Source organism: Pan troglodytes, chromosome 13, assembly GCF_028858775.2.
Source record: "Pan troglodytes isolate AG18354 chromosome 13, NHGRI_mPanTro3-v2.0_pri, whole genome shotgun sequence".
NCBI lineage: Eukaryota > Metazoa > Chordata > Mammalia > Primates > Hominidae > Pan > Pan troglodytes.
The window spans coordinates 93,725,791-93,753,595 of NC_072411.2; the positions used below are offsets into that span (position 1 = coordinate 93,725,791).

General features: G+C 38.4%; 1 protein-coding gene and 1 long non-coding RNA gene across 3 annotated transcripts; one reads left to right on the plus strand and one right to left on the minus strand.

Moving 5' to 3' along the window:
* Positions 1–13,666: 13,666 nt before the first annotated feature.
* On the minus strand, positions 13,667–17,972 carry LOC112208389 (uncharacterized). The gene is made up of 3 exons (XR_002942846.3): positions 17,640–17,972; positions 16,835–16,928; positions 13,667–13,849 (listed from the first exon to the last, which is right to left on the minus strand). It is a non-coding gene; the product is annotated as an uncharacterized LOC112208389 (long non-coding RNA).
* On the plus strand, positions 17,887–26,812 carry LOC134806941 (nucleic acid binding protein 1). Of its 2 annotated transcripts, none has more exons than XM_063790633.1 (6): positions 17,887–18,628; positions 18,913–19,051; positions 21,853–21,924; positions 23,605–23,680; positions 24,102–24,168; positions 25,468–26,812. In XM_063790633.1, the coding sequence occupies exons 1-6, from the start codon at positions 18,538–18,540 to the stop codon at positions 25,635–25,637; spliced, it is 615 nt and encodes a 204-aa protein (XP_063646703.1). In that variant the 5' UTR covers positions 17,887–18,537; the 3' UTR covers positions 25,638–26,812. The 2 variants fall into 2 exon arrangements, with proteins under 2 accessions (XP_063646703.1, XP_063646704.1); XM_063790634.1 differs by having other exon boundaries at positions 17,887–18,166.
* Positions 26,813–27,805: the final 993 nt, after the last annotated feature.

A 27,805-nucleotide genomic window follows, 5' to 3' on the forward strand; every position in this document is an offset into this window, starting at 1 on the left:
TTCCATCCTATTATTCTATCATGGTATAAAAACAAATAAGAAACACAGTGCAAATATAGTTGATGAAAAGCATATAAACCTTTTTCATCAATTAAGTTTATTTATTCTTTGAACTAATTTAATGCAGGAAACATACTGATAAAATGATGTAGACTGAGAAGGTGGTTAACTTTCTTAACTTGGATATTCTTCATTTATCTGTCTTTTTGGGTCAATAAGAATCCTAATCTTTGATTCTGGCAAAGTTAAGAAACTTATTTTTACCAGTTTTTTTAGATATGATCAGATCTACTTAAGAGCTTCATACCTATTATAAATTCATTGTGTGGTGATTTTAAATCCAGCATAAATTAAACTGTTAACTTACAATTTGGCCATATTTTCACAGCAACTGTTATCTGTTTTTCTTCATAGTTGTTCTCAGTTATTATGGTACTTCGAAAATGGTATTTGTGATGAGATTCCTTGATGGATAATAGGTCAGGGCAAGGGGAATTTACTCACTTGAGTAAATGGGGCAGGGTCAGCAGATCCCCTTGCACTTATACAAGGTAGGCTTTCCAGTGTCTGCCAGACATTGAATCTCTCTTCCTGGGACAACACTAGATACTGATTGACAAAAGTTCTCTTCCAGAGGTCAGATCAGCATGCTTTTTCTGCAAAGGGTCAAATAGTAAATATTTTGAATTCTGTGGATCATGTGGTTTCTCTCACAACTACTCAACTCTGCCCTCGTAGACTGGAAGCTGCCTTAGGTTATTTGGCAAGCAAGTTTGGGGCTATAATTTGCTGATCCCTGTTTAAATCTTTTTTTTTTTTAATTTTAATCTCCAAGCAGATCACTCCATTTTAGGGATGAATTCCAGGATAGCTTACATTTAGTTAGAACTGTTTGTAGCTAGTGATGTGATTACATGGTCTTTTATATCAAGTGGTAGAGGCACAGACTTTGGAGCTGGAGAAACATGGTTGGAATTTCAGCTCTCCTCAGCAATAGGTGTGCAGCCTGGAGCTTCCTTCTCCAAGCTTCCTTTTCTCATCTGTGGAATGTGGATGATGACCTCTATGATAGAAGGGTGCTGTGATGATTAAATGAGAGCGTATGTTAAGAGCCTGGCACAAAGAAAATGTTCAAAAAATATTGGTTTCCTTCTCTAACTCTGCAACAACATTCTCCTCTCTACACACATGTGAGAATTGGCCAACACCTCAACCTCATCAACACACATTTGCAAGCCCTCTCTCAGATGGTTGACCTAGGAAATTCAAAATTAATTCGAATGAGCTTGAATTTCACAGTGCTATTTTTAAAAATCTCTTTTCAGTTTTGGGGAATCCATTTTGTGTAGTTCAGTTCTTGCAACCTCTTGCATGTTGAAAACAATAGCCACCACAACCACAACATGTGATAAAAGCATTTAACCAAAGGCCTTGATTCTGATAACTCTCAGGGAGATAAAAGAAACCTATACACTATCAGATTTTAAAGGGTCACTACTCAAAAGAAATCACATGGAAATAGTAACAAATTTAGATTTTATTTGATGTTTGCTATGACCATGTCTAAGCTTTTAGAATTGGTTTTATTATAAAATTGCTTGGGGAATTCACTTTCAGTGTCATAGTAGTGGGTTGTGAAATCAACATTACTTGAAATATTTCCCCTTTGAAAAGTTTAACTTAAAAATATGCATACACATGTAAGCCACTAGAGGTAGAAAGTACTTTCACAGCAGGAGAATAATTGTGTCTGTTTACTTACTTGTATAAACATACTTAGACACTATAGAGTTAAATATATTTAGCATCAGACTTTTTAAATTGGGGGATATTTAAGTTCTGCCATAATTTTTAAGAAAATAATTTGCTTCCTCACTAGGGAAATTGTTATAATCAATGCTAACACAGCTATTTAACATGAGTAAAGTAATGGTATCTTCAAAGAACTAGGGTGTACAAAAGCAATATAACTTGGAGAAATAAAAAGTACCCCAATAGATGAGAGATATTATTGTTTCAAGCACGAGAATTGAAAATTGGGTGTCTTGGTCACGGAGGCTTGTACTTGATTCCTGGTGTCATAACTCTTCAATATGTGATTCATTGGATTTGTTTCTTGGTTCGTTCATCCATTCATTTCCTTGATACACATTTAGTAAAGACTTACCACTTGTGAAGCACTATGCTAAGTGCTAGGAACATAATTTATTCTGAGACAGACACATAAATTGTCAATTACAATATGTTTTATATGTGCTACTATAGAAATATGTACCAAGAACTGAGAGTAGTCCAGAAATAAAGATTCATTCTAAAGGGGCTAGACAAGAGTGTATGGGGAAGAAATGGTCAGAGAGGCTTCATCGAGAATGCAAATGACTCGAGCTGGGTAAAGAAGCTCTTCAGAGTTTTTTGAGAATGACAAGGCCAAGAATTCTAAACAGGGTAAACTACATGATCAAAATCAAAGAAGCATAGAAGTGCACTTTGAATGTACTTGTGAGTAGTTTGATGTAGCTGGAGCAGGGGCTTTATGGAGTGGGTTGAGGGGAGGTTTTATGCCATACTATAAATCTTGGTCCTTTATCCAGTTGGCCAGTGATCCTTTGGCTACAATTCTAGTTTTTCTCTATAACATCTATATTTTCAATGGCTAAAACCCTAGGTGTATTAGTGAAGTGTTTTTAGGTTTCAAGGAGCACAAATATGCCTCTGACTTTCGGTGATTTCAACTTATTGTAAGGATATGAGTACATTAGGAAGCAAGTATAGGAAACATTTTAATGGAATAATCAGGCCTCATGTGAAGCTGGAGCATTGTTCATTGATCTCCAGAATCATATATTAATAGCAACTCTGATATCCTAAGAGCAATAATAGGGGTTGTCGTCCCATTGACTTCTCTCTTTGCTTCTTCCTCCTTCTGTTACTATTGTACTCTCTCTGTCTCAGTTTATCTGGTTCATGGTTTCTATTTACTCATTGCATCTACTAACTTATGCGCCTGGTTAGTCTCTGCTTAGTTTCCTGATTCCTACTCCACTTTGCTTTGTGCCTCCCTCCCTGTGTACTTTTGTTCAGGAAAGAATTAGCAATAGGCCCAAGACTGCTATTCCTAGAAATCTCCTTGCAAGGTTGGCTATTGATGGGTATCTGGAAACGTAGGTTTCAGCAGGGTTCTGGCCATTCCCTAAATGATAAGAGTGGCCCACTGTGTCTAAACTGTTAGTATAAACAGCATAGTTTATGCTCACCACCCTGCTTTCCTTCTGGCAGTCAGGGCTTTGGTATATGCCAGGGAAAGGGTGCCTCTGTGACAAGCCCTCAATAAAAACCTTCAGCTTCCCTGGTAGGCAGTATTTCATACCGGTTGCCACACTTGATGTAGAGGAATAAAGTGCCTCTTTTTATTATTATTATTATTATATTTTAAGTTTTAGGGTACATGTGCACAATGTGCAGGTTAGTTACATATGTATACATATGACATGCTGGTGCGCCGCACCCACTAACTTGTCATCTAGCATTAGGTATATCTCCCAATGCTATGCCTCCCCCCTCCCCCCCCACCCCACAACAGTCCCCAGAGTGTGATGTTCCCCTTCCTGTGTCCATGTGTTCTCATTGTTCAATTCCCACCTATGAGTGAGAATATGCGGTGTTTGGTTTTTTGTTCTTGCGATAGTTTACTGAGAATGATGATTTCCAACTTCATCCATGTCCCTACAAAGGACGTGAACTCATCATTTTTTATGGCTGCATAGTATTCCATGGTGTATATGTGCCACATTTTCTTAATCCAGTCTATCATTGTTGGACATTTGGGTTGGTTCCAAGTCTTTGCTATTGTGAATAGTGCCGCAATAAACATACGTGTGCATGTGTCTTTATAGCAGCATGATTTATAGTCCTTTGGGTATATACCCAGTAATGGGATGGCTGGGTCAAATGGTATTTCTAGTTCTAGATCCCTGAGGAATCGCCACACTGACTTCCACAATGGTTGAACTGGTTTACAGTGCCACCAACAGTGTAAAAGTGTTCCTATTTCTCCACATCCTCTCCAGCACCTGTTGTTTCCTGACTTTTTAATGATCGCCATTCTAACTGGTGTGAGATGGTATCTCATTGTGGTTTTGATTTGCATTTCTCTGATGGCCAGTGATGGTGAGCATTTTTTCATGTGTTTTTTTGGCTGCATAAATGTCTTCTTTTGAGAAGTGTCTGTTCATGTCTGTTAAAGTGTCTCTTGTGTGACTCCACTAGGAGAGGACCCTTGGAGGCTTGCAACTGGTTTCTTCAGACTTTGCCTTATATGCCTTTCCCTTTGCTGAATTTGCTCTGTATCCTGTCACTGTCACGGCTATAAGTAGGACTATATGTTGAGTCCTGTGAGTCCTCCTAGCAAATCATTGAACCTGGTAGGTGGTCTTGAGGACCCCTACACAGCTTTGCTTTGGGATTCTTAGAATATCTTATTCACAGCACATTACCTGGCCTTTACTAAGCTTGATCCCTGGCTATCTCTTCATTCTCATCTGATACCCCTCTTCTCATTCTAATTATGCTGGATTCCTTGTTGTTCCTCAAACTTTCCAAGAATGCTCCTGCTTTGAAACTTTGTGTTTGCATTTCCCTCTGCCTGTGCTTTTTTTCCACAGATATCTACGTGATTTGTACCCTCACCTCCTTCATATCTTCATTCTTATCTACTCTTTTTTCCATAGTAATAGAACCACTGATTTTTGGCTGGGGACACAGCCACCAGAAAGCCACCTTCCTGATCCCCCTTGATGATAGGTGTGTGTACATGAGTAAATGCAAGCCAATGGGATATGAAGAAGTTGGGTGTGCAACTTTCAGGAAACATCCCAAATTAGAGTGGGCTCTCTTTTCCCTTACCTTTTTCCTTTCTATTGAGTGAAATGGGATGTATGATGCTTGGAGTCTTGGCAGCCATTTTGAATAATGAGGCAACCTTGGAAATGGAAAGTACAGTCAATGGAGCTACAAGATAGAATAGGCTTGATAATGTGGAGGCCAATACCAAACCTCTAGAATCTACCTCTGTACTTTAACAAGAGCCAGAAATAAACTTCTATTTATGCCCAGCCAATTGGGGTTTTCTCTCACTTTAAGTTAGTACTAATCCTAACTAATAGAAGTACTTATCTCTAGTCTGACTTCTTGAAGCCAGGAGGCAGAATTATATGGTACAAAGCAAGGTACCCTATGAACTGCACTTTGTTTTAAAGGAAGTTGTGGGCATGACAGGAAGGCTGGAAGATAGAATGTTATCATGTGGGAAATGTCAGTTGTGGAAAAGCATTACAGTGATGACTCCTTCTCCCACAACCCAAATGAATCACACTTCCTTGCGTCCACATGCTTCTTTGCAATATGATGTTGCTGCTCCTCCCATCAAAAGGCAGAGGTTACCTGACCATCTCCTTGAATCTGGTTTGAGCTGATGACTGGCTTTGACCAACAGAATATGACAAATATGACATTATGCTAGTTCCAGAGTCTAGGCCTTTAGAGACCTTGCAGCTGTGGTGCAACCATGTAAACAATACCATGGGAGTCCAGAGGTGGGAGGATCTAACTGGGTATAGAGAAGGAGATGATGGTGGGTCCAGTGAGGAGAGTTTACAAAACCTATCCTTGAGGTGAGATACCATCTTCGATGTTAAAGGAGGAGTAAGGATAGTACTGGCTTCTCTGCTGACCCTCTGTGCTTGGTTGTCACATGGAGCATTAGTTCCCAGATAAAGATTTCAAGAATCAGTAAAATCTCAACAACACACACACACACACACACACACACACATAAATTGGGGAATGGGTATACTGATGTATTGTTGCTAATACTCTGTTTTAACATTTTTTTTTAAGAAAGGACATTGGAAATGCTATCTACCATCATCACCATCTCATTAAATATATTTTAACATAAAATAGGAGGAATATTATCTCATACTAAAGGACAAACCTTTAAACTGCATGCTTTCCTCCCTTGTCCTTGGTTTTTGTACTGTACATGTACAGTAGTCTTAGACCAGCATTTGGTGGCCATTAGCCTTTCAAGTTTTACCGGTTAGGTTAACAACACAATATTTGGTTTCTTCATATGGCAAAGACTTACAGTTTTCCTCTAAAATCCATACTTCCTTTTTCCCATAGAAATAAAGGCTACACTAGGTACATGATTACTCATCTAGAGACTACATCTTTAGCCTCTTTCACAGCTAAATGTGACCACGCGATTAAGTTTTGGCTAATAGGATATGAGCTGAAGTAACATGTAAGCTGACAGTATGTGCAATTTCTGGGTCATTTGTACCTTTAAAAATAAGCTGTTTGCCTTGGCGTTCCTCTATTTTTCTTTTCCACAGATGGGAACCAGTGAGTGTGACCACAACCCACTAATGATATCACCTAAGGGAATGGTGGGTGGAAAATGGAAGGAATTTGAGTCCTTGAGTGACTTCATAGTCTCCCTGCAAATCTGCATTGCTCGTTTGGGGACTATAACATGAGGAAGAAATGAACTTCCATCTTATTTAAGCCTCTGCATATAGATGTACACTTCTTGGTGTTTCCTTTTTTGAATAGTTTAGGCTTTACCTTAATAAGCAAGAACTCAGCTTTCTCTTGCTTTTGCAGTGGTATTTGCCTACCAATTTCCCCTTCAAAGGTCCCACGCTACTCCTATTTATCCCACCCACATGGGATAGCTGAGCTACGAGGTCACCAGAGAAGGACATTTACATTTCCACTTAGGTGTGGAATTCCCCTAAATGGAGAAGGCCAGTTGTCTTCTTACTGCTCTTGCACAGTTTCTTTCACTGTTCTCCACTTGTTCCTTTTGCCCTACTTAGGCTGCAGTTAAAGAAACGCTCCCTTGGTGGTTTGGCTGCTCAACCAATGGGCATAGGTCACCCTCAGGACTTTCCATCTTGCCTAGCTCACTTCCTTTTTCTCCCTTCTGAGCATTGCCTCTTTTATTTTTCAGATGCTACATTATACACATTCCCTTTCAAATCATACAGACACTTTCAAACAATAGTTATTGAATATGTACTTTGTAAGGTAAAACATAAAATGAGAAACAGGAAAAGTACCTGACTTTTTGGTCTCCTTGGAATACACAAATAAAGAGGAAATTATAAATTAAAGTCAAAATTCCTGTAATTGGGATATGTACAGTGTGTTATGGGACTACGTAGGAGAGATGCCTGATCCAGTGTTGTACAAAAGGGATGTGGTCAACCATGTCAAGTGAAATAAAGGCATAAAAAGGTGAAATAAATGTGTACATTGGCTATAAAGAAACTGTACACCTATGAATAAAACATCACTTTAAAACTTCAAATAATTTCAGAGTATATAAAATTAAAAGTGAAAGTTCTTTCTCTCCCACATCTTAATCCCCATAGTGATTTGTTACTATTTGGTGTGCGTTCTTCCAGATATATAGTATGAAAATAGATATATTAATATATTGATATATATAGTATGAAAATACATCTATATATATATAGTATGAAAATGAATCTATACATCTATAGTAACATATATCTGTATTTATTACAGGTAGTAAATATCTATATTTACTATAGATATATATCTATAATAAAAACCAATTGATATATAGGTTTTTATTTTGTAATAAGCTAATCATCGTATACTATTATTATGTAGCTTCTTTTTTTGCATGTACTTGTTTCCTTATCAGTATATTGACCTAATTTATAAAATTACATATACTTCCCTATTAATAGTTCACTAACTTAATCTCTCTTTTATGACACTTAGGTTTCTCTTTCTTTCTTTCTTTCTTTCTTTCTTTCTTTCTTTCTTTCTTTCTTTCTTTCTTTCTCTTTTTTGACACGGAGTCTTGCTCTGTCGCCTAGGCTGGAGTGCAGTGGCACGATCTTTGCTCACTGCAACCTCCACCTCCCGGGTTCAAATGATTCTTCAGCCTCAGCCTCCCAAGTAGCTGGGACTATAGGCATGTGCCATCACGCCCGGCTAATTTTTGCATTTTTAGTAGAGACGGGGTTTCACCATATTGGTCAGGCTGGTCTTGAAATCCTGACCTTGTGATCTGCCTGCCTCGGCCTCCCAAAGTGCTGGGATTACAGGCGTGAGTCGCCGTGCCCGGCCTCTTTCATTTTATCTCTTCTAAAATTGGTGTTTCAAGGAACATTCTATCCATTGGATTTAATGATAAATATTAAGAGAAAAAAACTACAAGTGGAAATTCTATACCTGCCCCAAATATGTGAGAAACAAGTTAGACATTTTTGCATATGTAAAGTATCAGAAGGTACCTTCTTCCTCTTTTCTTTCTGGGGAACTTACTTGAGGAATCACCATTCTAGTAAAATGAAAATCAAAGCAAAACTATGATTTCAAGGGGATTTAAAATATATTAAAAACATGAATGAGTAATCAATCCAGTAAAATTTAAAAGACAGGAATAGAGGATCATAGCTTGGTTCTTGAATGGGGAACTTGAATATTATAAAGAAATTGGTATGTCCCAAATTAGTGGGACATACCCTTCTTTCAATTCCAAACAAACCCTGAGAAAAGTCTGTTTTTAAATCATGACAAAATAGTCTAGGAAAATAAGGTAAGCAAGAATGATTAAAGAATGTTTATAAAAAAGGGATCTGAAGGTTGGTATTTGCCTTATCAATTATAAATTTACAATAGTTAGAGCATGCTAAATACTAAGAACAGACAGATAAATCAGATAAAAGTGATAAACTGGAACTCGAGTTTATAAAATAGAAAAAATAGACAATATTTTAAAAAATAAATCTGAGAAATTGTTTCTTCAATAAATAACATTGGACAAATAAAGTAACTTTTTGATGAATATTTTATTAGAGCTTTGCATCACAGCATACATAAGAGGTAAATATTTAGTCATAAAGAATTAAAGAAGGTATAGAAAAAAGTTTATATCATCTCATCATGAGGAAGGATTTCCTCAAACAAAAAAGCAATGGAAGACATCCTAGGAAAAGATAATAAATTTGACCATATAAATATACAAAGTTTCTACACTAAAAATACAGATAAAAGGAAAAGGCAAATCACAAGTGGGAAAGATGTGTACAACAAATGTTGCAAAAACCGGGATTACTATCATTTGTGAAAATTCTTGATACTGGTAAAATCCAACTCTCAGCCTGGTCTGTGCCTAAACTCTCACAGATGAACGTGTCTGAAGAAAAATACAAAACTATGTGCCTTGGTCAACTTTAAGTTAGCTGTTAACTTCCTTCATGTGAGACTTTAGTTGGCTTCTAAAATTGTAATAAATTTCCCCATTTAATACAGTCTCCCACATCCCCAATGACTATTTCTAACCTCTTCTTACACTTCAAACTTCCAGCATCTCCTCCCCATTCTCACTCTAAACTGATGATCTTGCTTATTTCATTGGGAATAGTAGCTATCAGAAAAGACCTTCCACACACTCTTACCATCATAGCAACTCAGCCTCCTGTTCCAGAAAATCCCTCTACGCTCCTATCCACCTCTCCACAGCAGCCCTAGCTCCCATCATCTCTCACCTACTCAAGGGCAAGGATTTGTTTTCAGCAATTTGACTTTTCTCTGTCTCTACTGAATCATGCCATTCAGCCTAGGGTCATGTTACTATTTTTTACATTAAAAAAATCTCTTTTGTCCCACTTTACCCTCAAGTGATTAGCCCATTTCTCTGCTGTCCTTTGCAAAAAACCTCCTAGGAGGAGCTATATGCACTTACTTTCACATTTCCAATTTATGAACTTCTGTTCTCTCTTGAACTCAACTTATTTAGTCTTTCATCCTTCACCAACTTCATTGTCAAAGTCACCAATGATCTTCGTTTTTGCTAAACCCTGTGATCAATCCTGTTTCATCTCACTTGATCAGCAGCATTTGACACAACTATCACCCCCTCTTCCCAGAAACATTTGATTCACTTGGCATCCAACACACCACTCACCTTGCTGTGTTCTTCCCATCTCACTTCTTATGTCTAAAATGATCCTCCTGATCTTTCCACATCCCCTAAACTGCTCCACTTGTATTCTTCCCCATTTCTGTTAATGACAACTCCATCTTACCAGTTGCTCAGACCCAAAATCTGGAGGTCATATTTGACTCATCTCATTCTCTCATGCTCCACTGCAGCCAGACAGTGGACCTGTTTGCTCTATCTTCTATATAGATTCAGATGCTGATCACATTATACCATTGTCACTGCTACCACCCCAGTGCAAGCCACCACTCATCACAAGTGGATTAATATGATGCCTCCTGATTTTCCTGTTTCCACCCTTGCTCCTTTTGCTCTCCACCCAACAGTCAGAGTGACTCTGTTAAGTCAGGTTAGCATGTCAAGTCTTTGCTTAAAACACTCCAATAGATTCCTGTCTCGAATTAAGAAGCCAAGATGAGCACAAAATCTTCATATATGATACCCCTGCCCTCTCCCCTGGTCCCTGCATCTTCTAAACTTTCTGCTTACTCACTGCTTCAGCTATAGCAGCTTTCTTGCTATTCCTGGAAAAAGCCAGAGATACTTGGGTCTTTTCAATGGCTCTCCCTATGTCTGGAGTGCCTTATCCTAGATACCCACCTGGCTCCCTCCCTCCCCTTCTTTGTTTCTTTACTCAAATATCACCTTCCCTTACCACTTTCTACACTCCTACCTGCTAAATCCCCATCTCTTCCCCTGCTTTATTTTTCACTAATATATACTACATAATTTTACTTATTTATTTTATTGTCTATCTCTTTAGAATGTAAGCTCCATGAAGTCTGGGATTTTTGTATTTTTTTTTTTACTGATGTAGTCCCCGTGCTGGCATGTAGTAGTAGTTCAATAAAATTTTGTTGAATAAATTAATGAATTATGTTTAATGCATATATACAAAGGGCAAATGGAGTGCAAATCTCTTTTGAAATTCCTGAAATGTAATTTGATAATACATACCAGAAGTCTTAAATATATACTTAATAATTTCACTCCTAGAAATATATCAATGCAGGATTTCCCTAACTAATATAAAGGAAACATTGCTCCAGCATATTAATAGGTATTTGGAAAACAAAGAAAATTATTTTAAAAAAAATCTTAGCCTGGTTTTCAGACTTGGTTGCACATTGTCCTTACTTAGGGAGCTTTGGAGTTTTAAAATATGTTGATGACTGCCCAAAATCTCCTTAAGCTGATGAGCAACTTAAGCAAAGTTTCAGGATACAAAATCGATGTGCAAAAATCACAAGCATTCTTATACACCAATAACAGACAAACAGAGAGCCAAATCATGAGTGAACTCCCATTCACAATTGCTTCAAAGAGAATAAAATACCTAGGAATCCAACTTACAAGGGATGTGAAGAACCTCTTCAAGGAGAACTACAAACCACTGCTCAGTGAAATAAAAGAGGATACAAACAAATGGAAGAACATTCCATGCTCATGGATAGGAAGAATCAATATCGTGAAAATGGCCATACTGCTCAAGGTAATTTATAGATTCACTGCCATCCCCATCAAGCTACCAATGTCTTTCTTCACAGAATTGGAAAAAACTACTTTAAAGTTCATATGGAACCAAAAAAGAGCCTGCATTGCCAAGTCAATCCTAAGCCAAAAGAACAAAGCTGGAGGCATCACGCTACCTGACTTCAAACTATACTACAAGGCTACAGTAACCAAAACAGCATGGTACTGGTACCAAAACAGAGATATAGATCAATGGAACAGAACAGAGCCCTCAGAAATAATACCACACATCTACAACTATCTGATCTTCGTCAAACCTGACAAAAACAAGCAATGGGGAAAGGATTCCCTATTTAATAAATGGTGCTGGGAAAACTGGCTAGCCATATGTAGAAAGCTGAAACTGGATCCCTTCCTTACACCTTATACAAAAATTAATTCAAGATGGATTAAAGACTTACGTTAGACCTAAAACCATAAAAACCCTAGAAGAAAACCTAGGCAATACCATTCAGGACATAGGGATGGGCAAGGACTTCATGATTAAAACACCAAAAGCAATGGCAACAAAAGCCAAAATTGACAAATGGCATCTAATTAAATTAAAGAGCTTCTGCACAGCAAAAGAAACTACCATCAGAGTGAACAGGCAACCTACAGAATGGGAGAAAATTTTTGCAATCTACTCATCTGACAAAGGGCTAATATCCAGAACCTACAAAGAACTCAAACAAATTTACAAGAAAAAAACAACCCCATCAAGTGGGTGAAGGATATGAACAGACATTTCTCAAAAGAAGACATTTATGCAGTCAACAGACACATGAAAAAATGCTCATCATCACTGGCCATCAGAGAAATGCAAATCAAAACCACAATGAGATGCCATCTCACACCAGTTAGAATGGCGATCATTAAAAAGTCAGGAAACAACAGGTGCTGGAGAGGATGTGGAGAAATAGAAACATTTTTACACTGTTGGTGGGACTGTAAACTGGTTCAACCATGGTGGAAGTCAGTGTGGCGATTCCTCAGGGATCTAGAACTAGAAATGCCATTTGACCCAGCCATCCCATTACTGGGTATATACCCAAAGGATTGTTAAGTCATGTTGCTATAAAGACACATGCACATGTATGTTCACTGAGGTACTATTCACAATAGCGAAGACTTGGAACCAACTCAAATGTCCAACAATGATAGACTGGATTGAGAAAATGTGGCACATATATACCATGGAATACTATGCAGCCATAAAAAAAGATGAGTTCATGTCCTTTGTAGGGACATGGGTGAAGCTGGAAACCATCATTCTCAGCAAACTATCGCAAGGACAAAAAAACAAACCGCATGTTCTCACTCATGGGTGGGAACTGAACAATGAGGACACTTGGACACAGGAAGGGGGACATCACACACCAGGGCCTGTTGTGGGGTGGGGGGAGCGGGGAGGGATAGCAGTAGGAGGTATACCTAATGTAAATGACGAGTTAATGGGTGCAGCACACCAACATGGCACATGTATACATATAACTAACCTGCACGTTGTGCACATGTACCCTAGAACTTAAAGTATAATAAAAATATATATATATATTTAAAAAATAAAAAAAAATAAAATATGTTGATGACTGAGTCCTACCTTGGGAGATATTGATTTAATTGTTTTGGACTGGTTGTCTCTCTTTTTGTGATATTAGCAGCCTTTGGTGAAGTTACTGAGATCCATTAGTTCATCAGGGGCTCTAGGTGGTAATCTTGTTAACATCTCTGGGCTTGTATTTTTTTCATACACAATGTGAAAGGGTTAGGGTACATTACCTGTAAGCATCCTTCCCACTGAGATATGCTGTGCTCCTATGGGTAATACTCTTAATTAGGGGTTTGTTTGAAAGCATTTACTCTTTCTTCCTGGTGATTTACTGGTGTATGTTTGTGTGCATGTATGTGAGCTTGATAATGCTCCAAAATAAGAAAAGGTATCCATCTTTATTATAGAGAAACCACAATAGTAAATCAGAATTCTAAAAAGAGACACCAAGCCTTCTACTCCAACATGTCAGGCATGATATTAGTCTCCTATACATACTGTCACATACTCCTTGTAGGGCCTGTTAAGGAACAGGGCTCTGCAACTGGGCCAGCTGGATTTTTAAAAACTGTTATTTATTTATTCATTTTATACATAGGACATGGGGAAACATCAGAAAACAGTAGCAAGCAACTCTTTTTGAAGCATTTTGGCACCGTATGTTGTCCCATCAGTCTTCAGTTAGTTCATTTGCTAATAATATTTTCTTAATCTGAATAAACAATAAATCCAGGTACCTATTTGAGGTATGATACATTTGAAAAGCTTTTTAGAACACAGAAGCCAAAGTTGTTCACTCTATCATTAAATATCATTAAAAAGATGCTGGGCACAGTGGCTCATGCCTGTAATACCAGAACTTTGGGAGTCCAAGGCAGGAGGATTGCTTGAGCCCAGGAGTTTGAGACCAGCCTGGGCAACATGGTGAGACCTGGTCTCTACTAAAAAATAAAAAATAAAAATAATCAGCCAGGTGTGGTGGCATGTGCCTGCAGTCTCAACTATATGGGAGGCTGAGGCAGGAGGACTGCTTGAGCCTGGGAAATCGAGGCTGTAGTGAATTGTGATTGCACCTCTGCATTCCAGCCTGGATGACAAGACCCTGTCTAAAATAATAATAATAATAATAATAATAATAATAATAATAATAATAAAGATAATGTAGCTGAGTTGAATTAACCCATTTAGGGATGCATTTTTTCCCAAGGGAAACTACAGGGGCATTCCTCACAAGTAGATTTCACTATCCCCACACAATCAGATTTGGGGGATCAGATAACATATTAACTGCACTTATCACTGTGAATTACAAAGCCTTCAAAAAATGCAATTACCCATTTAGATAAACAAAGACATGCACTTTTTAGGGCAAATAACCTTTTTTTGTAGAAAAAGTTATTACATGTAACAGGCAGTTATTTTGAAATGCAAGCTTCATAACTTATTATAAAATGAGATCAATCACTTCACATAAGTAACACATCAAAAAGTGTAAATCAGACCATGTCTGGTGGCTCATGCCTGTAATCCCAGCACTTTGGGTGACTGAGACGGGAGGATTGCATGAGCTCAGGAGTTTGAGACCAGCCTGGGCAACACAGTGTGATTCCATCTCTACACAAAATAAAACAATTAGCTAAGGCGTGGTGGTGCACACCTGTAGTCCCAGCTACTTGGGAGGCTGAACCTGGAGGATCACTTTAGCAGACGAGTTCCAGATTACAGTGAGCTATGGTGCAGCCACTGCATCCAGCCCGGGTGGGTGACAGAGTGAGACCTTGTCTCCAATACAAAAACAAAACCCAAAATAGTGTAAAGTGCTTATAAGTGTAAAATGCCTGGCCCATAGCAAGTGCTCAGTGTATTTGCATTTATCACTATAGGGATGATTTGTGTGGTTGTTGCTGCAATCATTACTAAACATTACTTCTGAGTCTTTTGGTTAAATTGTTTTAGGGAAATTAAGAAAATACCATTTGTTTGAGCTTTTTTTTTTTGTTTTTTTAAGTTGCCAATTACGTTACAAAGTGGATTATACCTGTAAGGTGAGCGAGCACACTGTGGTTCTTGTTAATTTTTTAAATTGTTAAGTTTCACTATACAAGATATTTAAAATCAAACAGTACTTGGTACAAACAACTGTTTCATTGATGTTGTAATAGTTTTAAATAGATGGATAGTGCAAACAAAGTGAAAATAATTTTGGTAATTCCAGAAACCAAAACCTGGGAGTGAGCATGGGTACTGAGTGCTGGGTAAAATTTACAACAAAACCTTTATCAGTGAGGACCCAGATAACAGAACCTTCTATGTCCAGGATTCTAATGGATGCCCTTCTGTATTACAGTGGATCTCACTAAGCATCTTTACACTAAAACATGGTGTTGAGGTTCTGGACGTAAAGTGGAAGAGTCCATCATCTCAGAGTAAGCTTATGTTTAGGCTGTGAAAAATGAAGGCTTGAAGAACAACAGCCTTAGAGAAAAGAAGACCATGAAGTAATCTTGTGTATGTATTAAAGAATCAGCAATATAATCATTATGACCTAAATGAGTAGACTGAGTGGCAGATCTATTTCACTGAATGGTAATATAAGAAAAGATATCTGCATAGCAATAATTGTCTCCTTGACATCTCCTTTTTCTTTTTATTAACCACACCTTTGGGAGTGATTTAGAGGTAGCTGAAACCAACTAGCCTGGGCTGAACGGTTTCTGTATTGCCCAGACCATCTTGTTTCTCAAGGCTGCCTTTCGTTTTGGTTAATGAGAAAGCATATGGTTGCCATTTCCTTTCTGAGAACTGCTGAGTTAGTAGGGAAGGAAGTAGATGTTCAGCTGAGTTCTGTCCTGTGGGGGAAGGGAAGGGCTGAGCCACAGCTTGGAGTACCAGCTTCTGCTTTTGTGGGGCTTGATTTTCTGTGTCTGATTTCTTTTTATAAAATGTTCATATAATTAGCCTGAACAGCCCAACCTAATCCCTTTTCTGGGGGCAAATCATTGAGAGTTGAGTGGCAAACTTTCTTTGCCCAAACTCTTGGCAGTAACTCTTAACATTCTTAATTGGTTTCCTGTCTATTCTTAATCTTTTGAAGATCTTGTCAAACCTTAAAAAAAAAAGAGCTCTGCCTTAAATATTGCTTCTGTGAGAATATTTTACCTGTTTAAGAAAATACAGCTTTGAGTACAATCCAATTGAAGTGTCAAGTCCTGCCAGATAACCATGGTAGAATTAGAGCTTCTGATCTGGATTGGGATTGAGGTTGGACGCTGGCTCTGCCATTAACTGGCATGTTTCATCATTTGTTTTATTTGATGTTGAAATTATGCTTATAATTTTATTTTACACCACTTTCCAGTATGACTATCAGTGTCTTTGGCACCTTAGGCTTTATTAGTTCATGAAATGGAAGCTTCTGTTTCCTTAAAAATGCCTTGACTCTCTTGCTAATGTTGTGATAATGTTTGCAACTCTTTCTAGGGCTATAATATCTATGCTGCTTGTTTGCAAATACTTGGGAAGTGGTGGTTGATCTAAAAATACTCAGAAAGAATGGGGAAAAAATTAAGGCTTCTGACACTTTTCCCAACATTTCTGTTACCATCACCAAGAGTTAACTAGATGATTCTTTAATGCCCCACTACTTTATTCTGCTATTTTATTTCTTCAGTCTGTTTTTGACTCTTATAATGACACCACTGCAAGTCAAGTCTAAACATTACCTTTAGGCTGGAGAGCTCTGGGGTCAAGATTGACTAGATTTAAAACCCAGTTCAGCCATTCTCTAGCTATCTGGTCTCTGGTGAGTTCCATCGCCTGTAAAATGGGGATTAAAAAGGGGAAAATACTGAGTATGTACTATTTGCTAGGCACTAGTTGGACAATTTATGATCCATTTAATCAGTCTTCTGCTAGGCAGGGATCCCCATTTTATTATGGTTAAAAAGCTGTAATAAAAGCCAGTTGACCTAAAGATCTCACAAGTAAATAGCTGGAGCCCAGGTTTGTCTCTAAAGCACATGCTCTTTTCACTACGCGACATAAAAAAAACTTTATTAATCTTTTTTTCCAGATTATGTTTCAAGGGTTCCCACTGCTGTTGAATAATTAATTCCTTTTAGATGTACAAAAGCAAGTGCAAAGTAAAAGAAGAAAAGCTAAATGGGGAAGGTGTGTAATATGAGAGGCAGGGGGTAAGGAAAAATGAGAAGTCTGCAAAGGAATTTACGTCCTATCTGCTTAGCATTACACAGTGGAAGGCCACGTCAGACATTTGTGTTGCAGTCCTGCCTGCTCAGGGGTTGCTGGGTGACCTTCTGCAAATTACCTCATCTTTCTGGGTTTCAATTTAAGTATGCCTGAAATGAGGCGGTTGAATTGATCTCCAAATTCCCTTCTGGTGCTAAACTTCCAGCCTTGTAGCCACTGACGCCTTCACCATCCCAGCCTGTTTTCCCTTGGTACCGGACCAGCTGCCCTTGCCCGAACCCTGTTCTTCCTCGACTGCGAACTTTCTAACGTACTCACAGGTTCTAAACTCCACCGTTCCTCGTGACCGAGGGACTAAAGGGCCCGGGCAGGGGCTCAACTCTGAGAGAAAAAAAGGCAAGAAAACTCCAAAGTTGGACAGCAAGCGTCAGAAGACTGCACAGCAGGAAGGCGAAACCGAACAGAACTGCTGCTGCGCGGCGACAGCTGAAGTGGGCGGAGAACGGGAGGGCGGGGGAGGCGGGGCCGAGAGCGATTGGAAGGACGAGGGGGCGGAGCCCGCGCTGACAGCCCCCGGGGAGGAGCGAGGGAAGCTCTGCGGGCTGCGGCGGCCGGGTCCCGCCCCTTCGCTTCCCCTCCCCAGCACCAGGCGGGCGTGGCAGCAGGCGTGCCGACGCAGCGTGACTTCACAAGGGGAGGGGCGGGCCGAGGGTCCTGCCGGCGCGCGGGCGTGTTCATCAGTCGCTGTTTGGGACGCTGGGCGTGCGGTGTTCTGTCTCCGCTCCCGTTTCGCTGTCACAGCCCGTTCCTTCCCGGAGCCCGGGACAGGCTGGGCGCGCGCCCGTGTGAGTGAGCGGGACTCAGGGCAGAAGTGTCCCCTCACTGCGTTTTTTTTTTCCTTTTATCCAAAGAACGGGGCAGTTAGTACGCTTGCCTTCCTGTCGCCCGGTTGGGAGCGGGGTTGGTGTGCGGAGTGGTTCGCCTTTTTTTCTTTAGAACTTGTGAGCCTTTTTTTTTTTTTTTTTTTTTCTTTTTTTAGGCTCAGTGCTGTCCGGGCTGGTTTGCCCGGTCCCTGACTAACCGCTTTCTGCCCCTTCTCTCGCCACCCCTGCCCAAGGTCGCCCCTCTGCCTTCGCCCCTGTCCCGGGAGGGTGGGAAGCTTTGACCCCGCCCTGCCCACTCGCGTCTCCGCAGCCGTAGCCGCGCCTGTCCCAATATGAATAGGGTCAACGACCCACTTATTTTTATAAGAGATATTAAGCCCGGACTGAAAAACTTAAATGTCGTCTTTATTGTCCTGGAGATAGGTAAGTGGGGTTTGCAGCCTACTCCACCGCCCGCTGTGCCTCCCGGGGCGGGAGACAGGGGCGCCGGCCGCTGCGCGCCCGGGGCTCCACTCCTCCTCCCTCCCCTCCCCCACCCACGTGGCTCTAGTGGCCTCCGCCCGAGATCGGATCCTACCTGAGGCGGGAGCCCTGGGCTTGGTCACTTCCCACCTTCCAGATGTATTAAAATACCGGAGGAGGAGTTAGCCTTTCTGGATGTCCTCATTATCTAACAACCCCTCCCTTTGATTTTTAAATCCTCACAGGACGCGTGACCAAAACCAAAGACGGCCATGAAGTGAGATCGTGCAAAGTAGCAGATAAAACGGGCAGCATCACTATTTCCGTGTGGGATGAGATCGGAGGTCTTATACAGCCAGGGGATATTATTCGGTTGACCAGAGGGTAGGTGTGCAAAAAAGTCGGGGGACCTAATAGTCTGCAGAATCGGGATTGGCCGGCTCCTGGGATCTTGGCAAGCCCTGAAGTCCCCCGCCTTTTCTGTGGGCCACTCTTGAGGAGTTTTGAACTCCTTTGGTGTTAACTTTGGGTGGTGGGCAGCGCTGGGATGTAACAGACCTTTGCAGTGAAAGGCAGTCGGTTTCAGCTGGGAAATCCGCGCCTCTACCCCGGTTTACAGGTTAAGTAGATTTTTAATTATTATTTTTTGGGACCGAGTCTCGCTCTGTCGCCAAGCTGGAGTGCAGTGGCGTGATCTCTCCTCACTGCAGCCTCCGCCTCGCGGGTTCAAGAGATTCTCGTGCCTCAGCCTCCCAAGTAGCTGGGACTACAGGCGTGTGCCACCACGCCCAGCTAAGTTTTGTATTTTTAGCAGAGACGGGGTTTCAGAGTGTTGCCCAGGCTGGTCTCCAACTCCTGACCTCAAGTGATCCGCGCGCCCCAACCTCCCAAAGTGCTGGGATTACAGGCGTGAGCCACCACGCCCGGCATAGATTTTTAGTTCTATTCTGAGTCAGTGAGTCTTTTTAGGAGACTGGTATAGTCCATATTTTTTCTTTTTTATAAGTTGTTTTCTCTAGTGTAGTTGTTTCCCACCCCTTCTCCATTTTTAATGACTTGAAATCCTGGCCAGTATTTTACATATGTTATTTAGAAATGTGGACATAAATGAAAATTATAGGTAAAGGATTTAGCATATTCTGTGATATGTCAAATTTGTACTTGGAAAAAGAGGGAAACTTTACAGTATCTGGAAGGCTCATTCTCCAAAATTATTTCTTGTGTCTTCTGCTGTAAGGTGGATGTTGCGCAAAAACCAAAGGGGTACACAGAAAATGTTTGGCAGAAAGGCATCTACAATACCTTCATCCAAAAGAGTCAGTTGGCGGATAGGTGGCTTTAAAAAATACTAGAACTTTTTTTTTAAAAAATAGATTGCTTTTAGAAATTTACCAAATTTTTATCTTAGGAAGATAAAAGGGCAGAAAAGGATCTTAAAAACAGAATTTGGAAGCTTTTGAGATCAATAAAATTGTAATAATTTATCATTAACTGCAGGGAAAGTGGTGGAGATTGATGTTGGCCTAATAAGTAGAATCTTAGAAGTATTGGAAAGCACTGAGAGTAGGAGCTTAGAGCTCCTTGGTGTTACCTTGCAGGCTTACAACATCTTCAGGAAGTGAGGTAAAGTGTCATCAAAGCAGGAAGTGAGAGTCAGGACTTAGACATTTTCTTCTCATACACTGACTCATGACAGTAATTTAAACTTCCACATCTTTAAAAAACAAAAGAGAATTCCTTCTTAGGGAAGTATGGTGAGGATTGATTAGTATAATTGGAGTTTTTGGCTCCCCAAATATTTTTCACCCAATGATTGAAAGTATTTTTTACGCTAAAAACGGCATCTTATTTCAAGTATTTCATGTTCTGTAGTGACAGTCATAGGTGTTTGCATCAAAAAAATTATTGGAAAATTAAACTTATTAGTTAGGTACTATAGAATTTTAAGGGGAACAATTACCTGGGAGTACAATTTAAACGAAAATTAAAAACTATAGAAACTCTATTTACTACTTCAGTATGACCTTGAGAAGTTACTACACCTCATACTTCAGCTTCCTCTTCTGTGAAATGGGAATAATTATACCTTATTTACCAAAACAACACACTCAGCTTGGAGTCTGGCTCATTCTAAGGCCCTTAAATTCTGGTTGAATCTAAGAAAAGTAGCTTTTGAAGAAAAACATACCTAACATCTAAATAATGGTTCAAATATCAACATGTTTATCAGAATACCCTGAAAACTTACCTCAGTGTTCTCATTTCTTAAAGTGAATGTTAAATATTTTAATTGTAACCAAATTTTTTCTCAAAATACGGGTTAATTTTTATTTTAGTAAGGTGAAATGTTAATGCACTGTATCCTAAGCCACTCTGTATAACTTAAGAGTGGTGAATGGTGTCTTTAATAAATAACCCTTTAATTAAAATAAAGAGAACTGTATAGTAAGTTAAAGTCATGAAGTTACCATAGTAGTTGTACAGAGAACCATTGAGAACCAAACCTTGGATTGATTTTATAATATTAATTTACCTTTTTCTTAGATATCTAGGATTATTTTATGTAGTGATGCTGTCTGCTTTCAAAATTGTTCGGAGTAAACATTTGCCAGTTTGTTTACTACAAACCCAGCATGGTATTAAAAATCACATGTTTGGAAAGGCAGATAGGTGAAGATTTGTGACCTTAGTGTTTTTTTTAGCACTTTGAAATTCTACCAGATCTTCGGTAGCTTAGGAATCCTGTGTCTTTTATGGAGGCAGAAGGAAAACTGTTATATCATTATTTGACTAGACTGTAAATGAAACATTAGGATGATTTTACATATCTTGTGGCTGAAAAATAGTTTCTGTTTAAATTTCTGCAATTAAAAGCTTTTGTTTTGTTAATTGACTAAAGATGTGATCATTGGGTATAATAATACTGGCTTTGCGAAAAGACTTATTTTCCAGAATTTGTTATGATTTAGATAATTATGTCAAAATTTGACAGAATTTTTGTATTCTTTTGTAAATAGCAAGTTATCAAAGTTAGATTTATTGTATTTGATTTACTATGGTGGATAGAGAGGGCTTGATCCTCACTTCTACCTTAATACAAAAAATATATAGTGTGAAGATTTACTCGATTTAAATAGAAGAAAATAAATATATTTCTAAAGAATTAATGTTTCTTTTCTCTCTAGGTATGCATCCATGTGGAAAGGATGTCTGACACTTTATACTGGAAGGGGTGGTGAACTTCAAAAAATTGGGGAGTAAGTATTAAAATGCATTTTGTATAATTGCATATATTATAAATAATATCTATGGAATAATTGGTAGGTATGAATTGTAAACCTCTTTGGCTTTTTTGACTAGTAAACTGAATGTCTTTGGTAGCTTAATTGAAAAAATAACTTCGTGTGTACAAATTTAACACTTGTCAGTACTGTTTTCTGTGGTTGAAAGTGTCAATTTTTCCTGGCACAGAGCAGTAGAAGAAGCTGCAGTTGAGACCAGCCCTAGTGGAAGCATTTCTGTAGGTTTTAGAAATGTGCATTTTTTAGGTGTCACAAGAGCCATTTGAAGTAGATTCTCTTTTGTAGTGATTCACCATATACGAAGCTAGTGATTCACCAAGTTTCAGGCCATAAGTTTAAATTTTCTTTTTCTATGGTTATGGGTGAATATGTACTCATGTTAAAAAGGACTTGCAGCAATGAAAACTGAAGTCCTCTATTTATCCACAGTCTAGGTGCGGTGCAGGCAGCCGCAATGCGAGATTCCATACACTACTACCCTGGTAATGATCTCCACCCTGACCTGGAGGAGCCATCCTCTCTAGGGGTGTAAGGTAATTCAGCCTCCATGTTAGCCTAGACATTGGGTTGTATTCATAAAGTATGGTACAGGCAATGAGCCAAATCATCAGTCCATTCTGTTTGGTTAATGCTCTGCCATCTACTTAATGCCTGTCAAATTGGAAGATATTTAAAGAGAGAAGCCACAAATGGCACCAGATAAAAAAGGAAAACTGTTCGCCACTGAGGGAATAAGATGCTTATTTGGAGAACCTGTGGTTAATAATGAAGGAAAAGAAATGATCATGCTAGCTTTTAAAGATCAGAAACACTTAACGCTTTGCCTTTGTTAGAAGGGAAGTTAGGATTCACTTAGAGTAGCATTAATAGAGTTATGTGTTATGAAAGGTCTTAGTGTCTGTTACTGAAAGGTTCAGGATTCTGTCCTGACCTTCATGTATTCATACAGAGGTGTTGATAATAATGGAGGTCAGTTACGTGAAAAACCATTAGAGGTCACTCATTTCTTAATGACTGCTCTTTGTCAAGGTCAGTCGAGGATTTACCAAAACTGGTTCTGATTTGTCTTCAGTATGGTGAGGAGTAATAAAATGCTTCTTTGTAATGTTAGTACACATTATATGGTCAACTTACAGGAAGCACTTGGATAAACTGGTGGCTATGTAGCCTGTTGTTATTATTTATTGCCTAGAAACCACTCTTAACCCTAAATGATTATCTTTGCAGATCCACAGTGATCGATCAAAAGAGGGACTGAATGGGAGTGGGTGAATGGATCGGTGCAAATCCATTACCACTGCTGGAGAAACCACCCTGGAACCCTAAACATGGTTCACTCTCATGTTATTTTTCCTTTGATCAGCTTTTGTGGAAAAACAGGACAGAGATGTTTTTGTGTCCTTGATTTTTGACGTGATTTTTTTTTTCAGCACTAAAGAATTAAAAACAGTCAAATATTTGATGTTTTATGGGACATAATCATTTGGGAAGTTTTTGTTGTAAATGAAGAGTTAGTTTGTTGCTATTAATTTGTTTGACACATAAGTTCATTCCTAAAAGTTAGAGATGTTACATAAAGAAGGGTTGAGGACTTTATTTCAGAAGTCATTTAATTTTTTCTTTATTTTCTTTCAGATTTTGTATGGTTTATTCAGAAGTGCCAAATTTCAGTGAACCCAACCCAGATTATCGAGGACAGCAGAACAAAGGGGTAATTGTGTAGTATACTTTTATGATTAGGCTAATTTTGACTGTGTTATAATTCTATGATTAGGCTAGCTCTGTTGATACTTAGTATAAAGAAGATAATTTTTAAAAGAATACTTAATTTTTATTGTATGTTTTGTGAGGATATGTATCTGAGGTGTCATCTACTAGATATATGTGCCATTTTGCACTTTGTGGTGTGCTGAGTAATTATCAGGAAATAGGATGTAACAGAGCTCTGAAAGGTTTGGGAAACATTTCTTAACATTTTAACCTTTAATGACCTAGGAAAAATCTTTAAAAAATTTGTTAATTAAAAAAAAAAAACCAAACCCAAAACTTTAAAAAAGAAAGGATATAATAATGTTGTAATAATATAATTGTGTTTTTATTCTCATTTGGTTAAATTAAAAACTTTTTTTTAGGCACAGAGTGAACAGAAGAATAATTCCACGAATAGTAATATGGGTACAGGTACATTTGGACCAGTGGGTAAGATTTTGTTTGTGTGTTTCATTTGTGATCAGGTGTAAGAATGAAGAGAGCTGTAAAGATTCACGTGAAAAGCAACGTCTTTAGGCATAAATTAGTGATAAAGGTGAACTACCAGTAAACAGGGAATCCCCAAAGGGCTGATTTTCTAGAAAGTTGATAAACTTAAGCCAGTTTATTGAGAATTCTAAGTTTTCGTGATGTCCGTGAAGAGATACCATGCTATTTTTTTTTATTGATTCCTATAAAATTTCTATAATCTAGTGATTACTTACAGTAGATGCAGAATTACTGGTTATTTTGGTGCACTGAAAGCGTTTTATCTTTAGAGTCATAGTTCACCTTAATTTTTCACATACAAGTAGCTGCTGCTTTAAAAGATGAGCTGAGCCGTTTAAAGGCTAGTGACCCTCAGATGTCATTTAACATGACCCCCAGACATCATGTTCACGATCCTTGTAGCTCTGTTAAAGGTCTTCTGAAGTCTTTTTTCTTAAATATATGAGGAAAAGTCAGTCTTTTGTGATTAGAGTTCATTAGGATGGCTCATGTTTTGGTTTTGTTTTGTTTTTGAGACAGGGTCTTACGCTGTTGCCCAGACTGGAGTGCAGTGGCGTGATCTTGGCTCATCGCAACCTCCACCTCCCAGGCTCAAGTGATTCTCCTGCCTCAGCCTCCCAAGTAGCTGGGATTACAGATGTGCACCACTACCACCCAGCTAATTTTAATATTTTTAATAGAGATGGGATTTCACCATATGGGCCAGGCTAGTCTCGAACTCCTGACCTCAAATGATCCACCTGCCTCAGCGTCCTAAAGTGCTGGGATTACATAGAGGCGTGAGCCACTGAACCTGGCCAGCTCATGTTTTATTTGACTTGAAGGCTACATGTCTTGGCATTGCTGATCACATTGTGGGAAACGCTGCCTTTGCCTTTAAAAAGTTAGAATAACATTGTCTGTTTTGAGATATTAATCATATTTGAGCCAAATTCCAATATTCACTATTTTGCCCTTTCTTTTTCTTTTATAGTGTAGGCAATGCATTTTTTTACTCTATTAATTTCTAATTTTGATGCCCAAGTTGGCTTTTTTCTCTCTATTAATAGAGCATCAAGTTAGCGTATTTATAGCAATACATTTGGAAAAACTTAGAGCCCACATTGTTTTTTTTCTGTATAAAAATAAAAGTGTGTGCTTTAATATTTTTAAGCATTAATAACATGTTGGCACTTAAGATAGTTCTACTTCTATAGACTACCTCTGAAAATAGTGATGAATTTTTGTATTCTTTTTTAGGAAATGGTGTTCACACTGGCCCTGAATCAAGGGAACACCAGTTTTCACATGCTGGCAGAAGCAATGGCCGGGGACTTATAAATCCACAACTACAAGGAACAGCTAGTAATCAAACAGTGATGACCACAATAAGTAATGGCAGGGACCCTCGGAGAGCCTTTAAAAGATGACCTATGCTAAATACTCATGTGTAGTTTTTATACTACATGCCCTACTTGAACACTTATTGCACTTTTATTTATTGTTAACTGTGAAAAGTACGTCCTTTATTGGGTTTCCTTTTATATTCTTGGTTTGTTAAGAAGAATGGTTTGTTTTTATAGCAAAACTGTTAAGCTGCTCGAGTCTCCTATTGAAGAATGGGAACATTGAAAAGTAGGGGCATTTATTTTTAGAGTAAAAAGATTATTGGATAGCCTCTAAAAAACCTGCACCCATTTCATGGGTGAGTTACTTAAGACATCAGCTTTATAGCCTCTATGAGTCTATCTTCTGTATAAGTTTTGTAATATTTAACATAAGGCTTAATGGGAGATGTTCTTTTGTCTTGTATTCAGATATTGCCAACTAAAGCAATAACCATCAAAAAACACAAGAACTTGTCAATACTAGCAGTAATTTTTGAGTGTCTGTGGCTCTCGGAATGATTGACTTCGTTCAGTGACTACTATTAAGATTTTCCAAGGACTGACTCATCCCAAATTTTTGTTGTATTACCAAAAAAACAGATTCCTTATCAGAATTTGGAATAGAATGTGATCTCTATTGCAACAAGTAATTTTAAAAGAAAGCTACATTTATTTTAGAGTAGTGCTCCTAACATGTATTATCAACTTTGTGGATTACATTGGAGGAAAATTTAAAACTAGGGCCTTGAATATTTATTTTTTGAAACTACCATGTTAAATACTGAAGTATAATTTGGGGGAGTTATAAAGTTATGATAAACATTCATCTGATTATTTTAAACAATAGTTGTGGTAGATAAACATACTGGAGGTGAGTCAAATTGAATTCATATAGTAACATGCAGTCTGAAGTCCTAGTTACTTAACAGGTACTCAGCCTGGGGTGAAAATCCTGGGTACTGACTTTGAGAGGAGTGAGTGTGCATGTTGTCAAAGTTTCTGAACACAGTTCACATAGCCTTATTAGCAAAAGTTTTAAGAAATGGCTCTATCAAAGAAGCAATTGCAGCTTTATTCAGAAATATAAAAGTGGAATTTATGTACATGTCATAAGTGGTACCCACTTCCCCTTTTTACTGTAGGGTGGATAACTCTTAGGATTTAACTCTTTGAATATTATCTCTTGAATAAAGCATGTGTTAATGTTAACAAACCTACATAATTTTTGCCCTTTCAATGACTTACAGTGGAGAGCCAGTACATCTTAACTACTGTTGTAGTGATGGTATCAACCTCATGGTTACTTAGCTCTGCATTTGTTGCTTTGTTTTTTTTCCACTTCAAATCACAAAATAAGTAGATTTTGTTTTCTGAAAACTCCATAGCATTTGAATACAAAAAGTTGTGCCAGATTGTTTGCCCTAATTCAGTGTGTTTAACAAATATTTCAGTACACACTATGTATTAGGCACTGTGTGGAAAGTGTTAAGGGGTAGACAAAATACCGAATAATCTCCACAAGTTTATTTGTGGTCTATAGTACTTTTGTAACTGGGGTTACAAAAATTATAGAAATTTTTTTCCTTTGTTTATATGCATATTCATGATTATAATTTGGCTTTGTTTGTGATTAATGTTTTCTTAAGATTTTCACATTATAGAATACCTCAAAAGAAGTTGTCTAAGGATTGGGATAGAGAGTATGTTTCATAAAATTGTAGATGTTTAGAATTTTTAAAAACCCTACAAATTAGTATATGATTGTTTTATATAAGTAAGATAGGAGCAACACTTTATTTGTGGGAGAATACGGCATTAAAGGTGATTTTAAAAGAAAAAAATTTGGAATTTTAGAAAATTTAAATACTGTCAGGTATGGAATGCTGGGCTTCCAATCCTGGCCTCATTGTCTCCTCACCTGTGATGTTGGATGAGTTATTACTCTTGAAATGTCTTTAAGCCTTAGGTTCCACAAGTATGAAAACAAGTAACAGTATCCTTTCTAGACTTGTTTTAAGATTTCCATGTAAGTAATTATAATGACTTCTGACACATAATAATGTCATCTTATACCCCAACAGTAGGAAAAAAATGCAGAATTCAGTATGAAAGTATTGTTACCCTTTAACACAGTGGTCCCCAACCTTTTTGGCACCAGAGACCAGTCTCCTGGAAGACAGTTTTTCCGTGGGATGGGGGGATGGTTTTGG

Bases quoted from the DNA above. Each gene is read 5' to 3' on its own strand.
- LOC134806941 (XM_063790633.1), top strand. From the start codon at position 18,538: ATGAATAGGGTCAACGACCCACTTATTTTTATAAGAGATATTAAGCCC. The intron at 23,681-24,101 runs GTAATTGTGTAG...ACTTTTTTTTAG, and splicing joins GAGGACAGCAGAACAAAGGG to GCACAGAGTGAACAGAAGAA. The intron at 24,169-25,467 runs GTAAGATTTTGT...ATTCTTTTTTAG, and splicing joins AGGTACATTTGGACCAGTGG to GAAATGGTGTTCACACTGGC.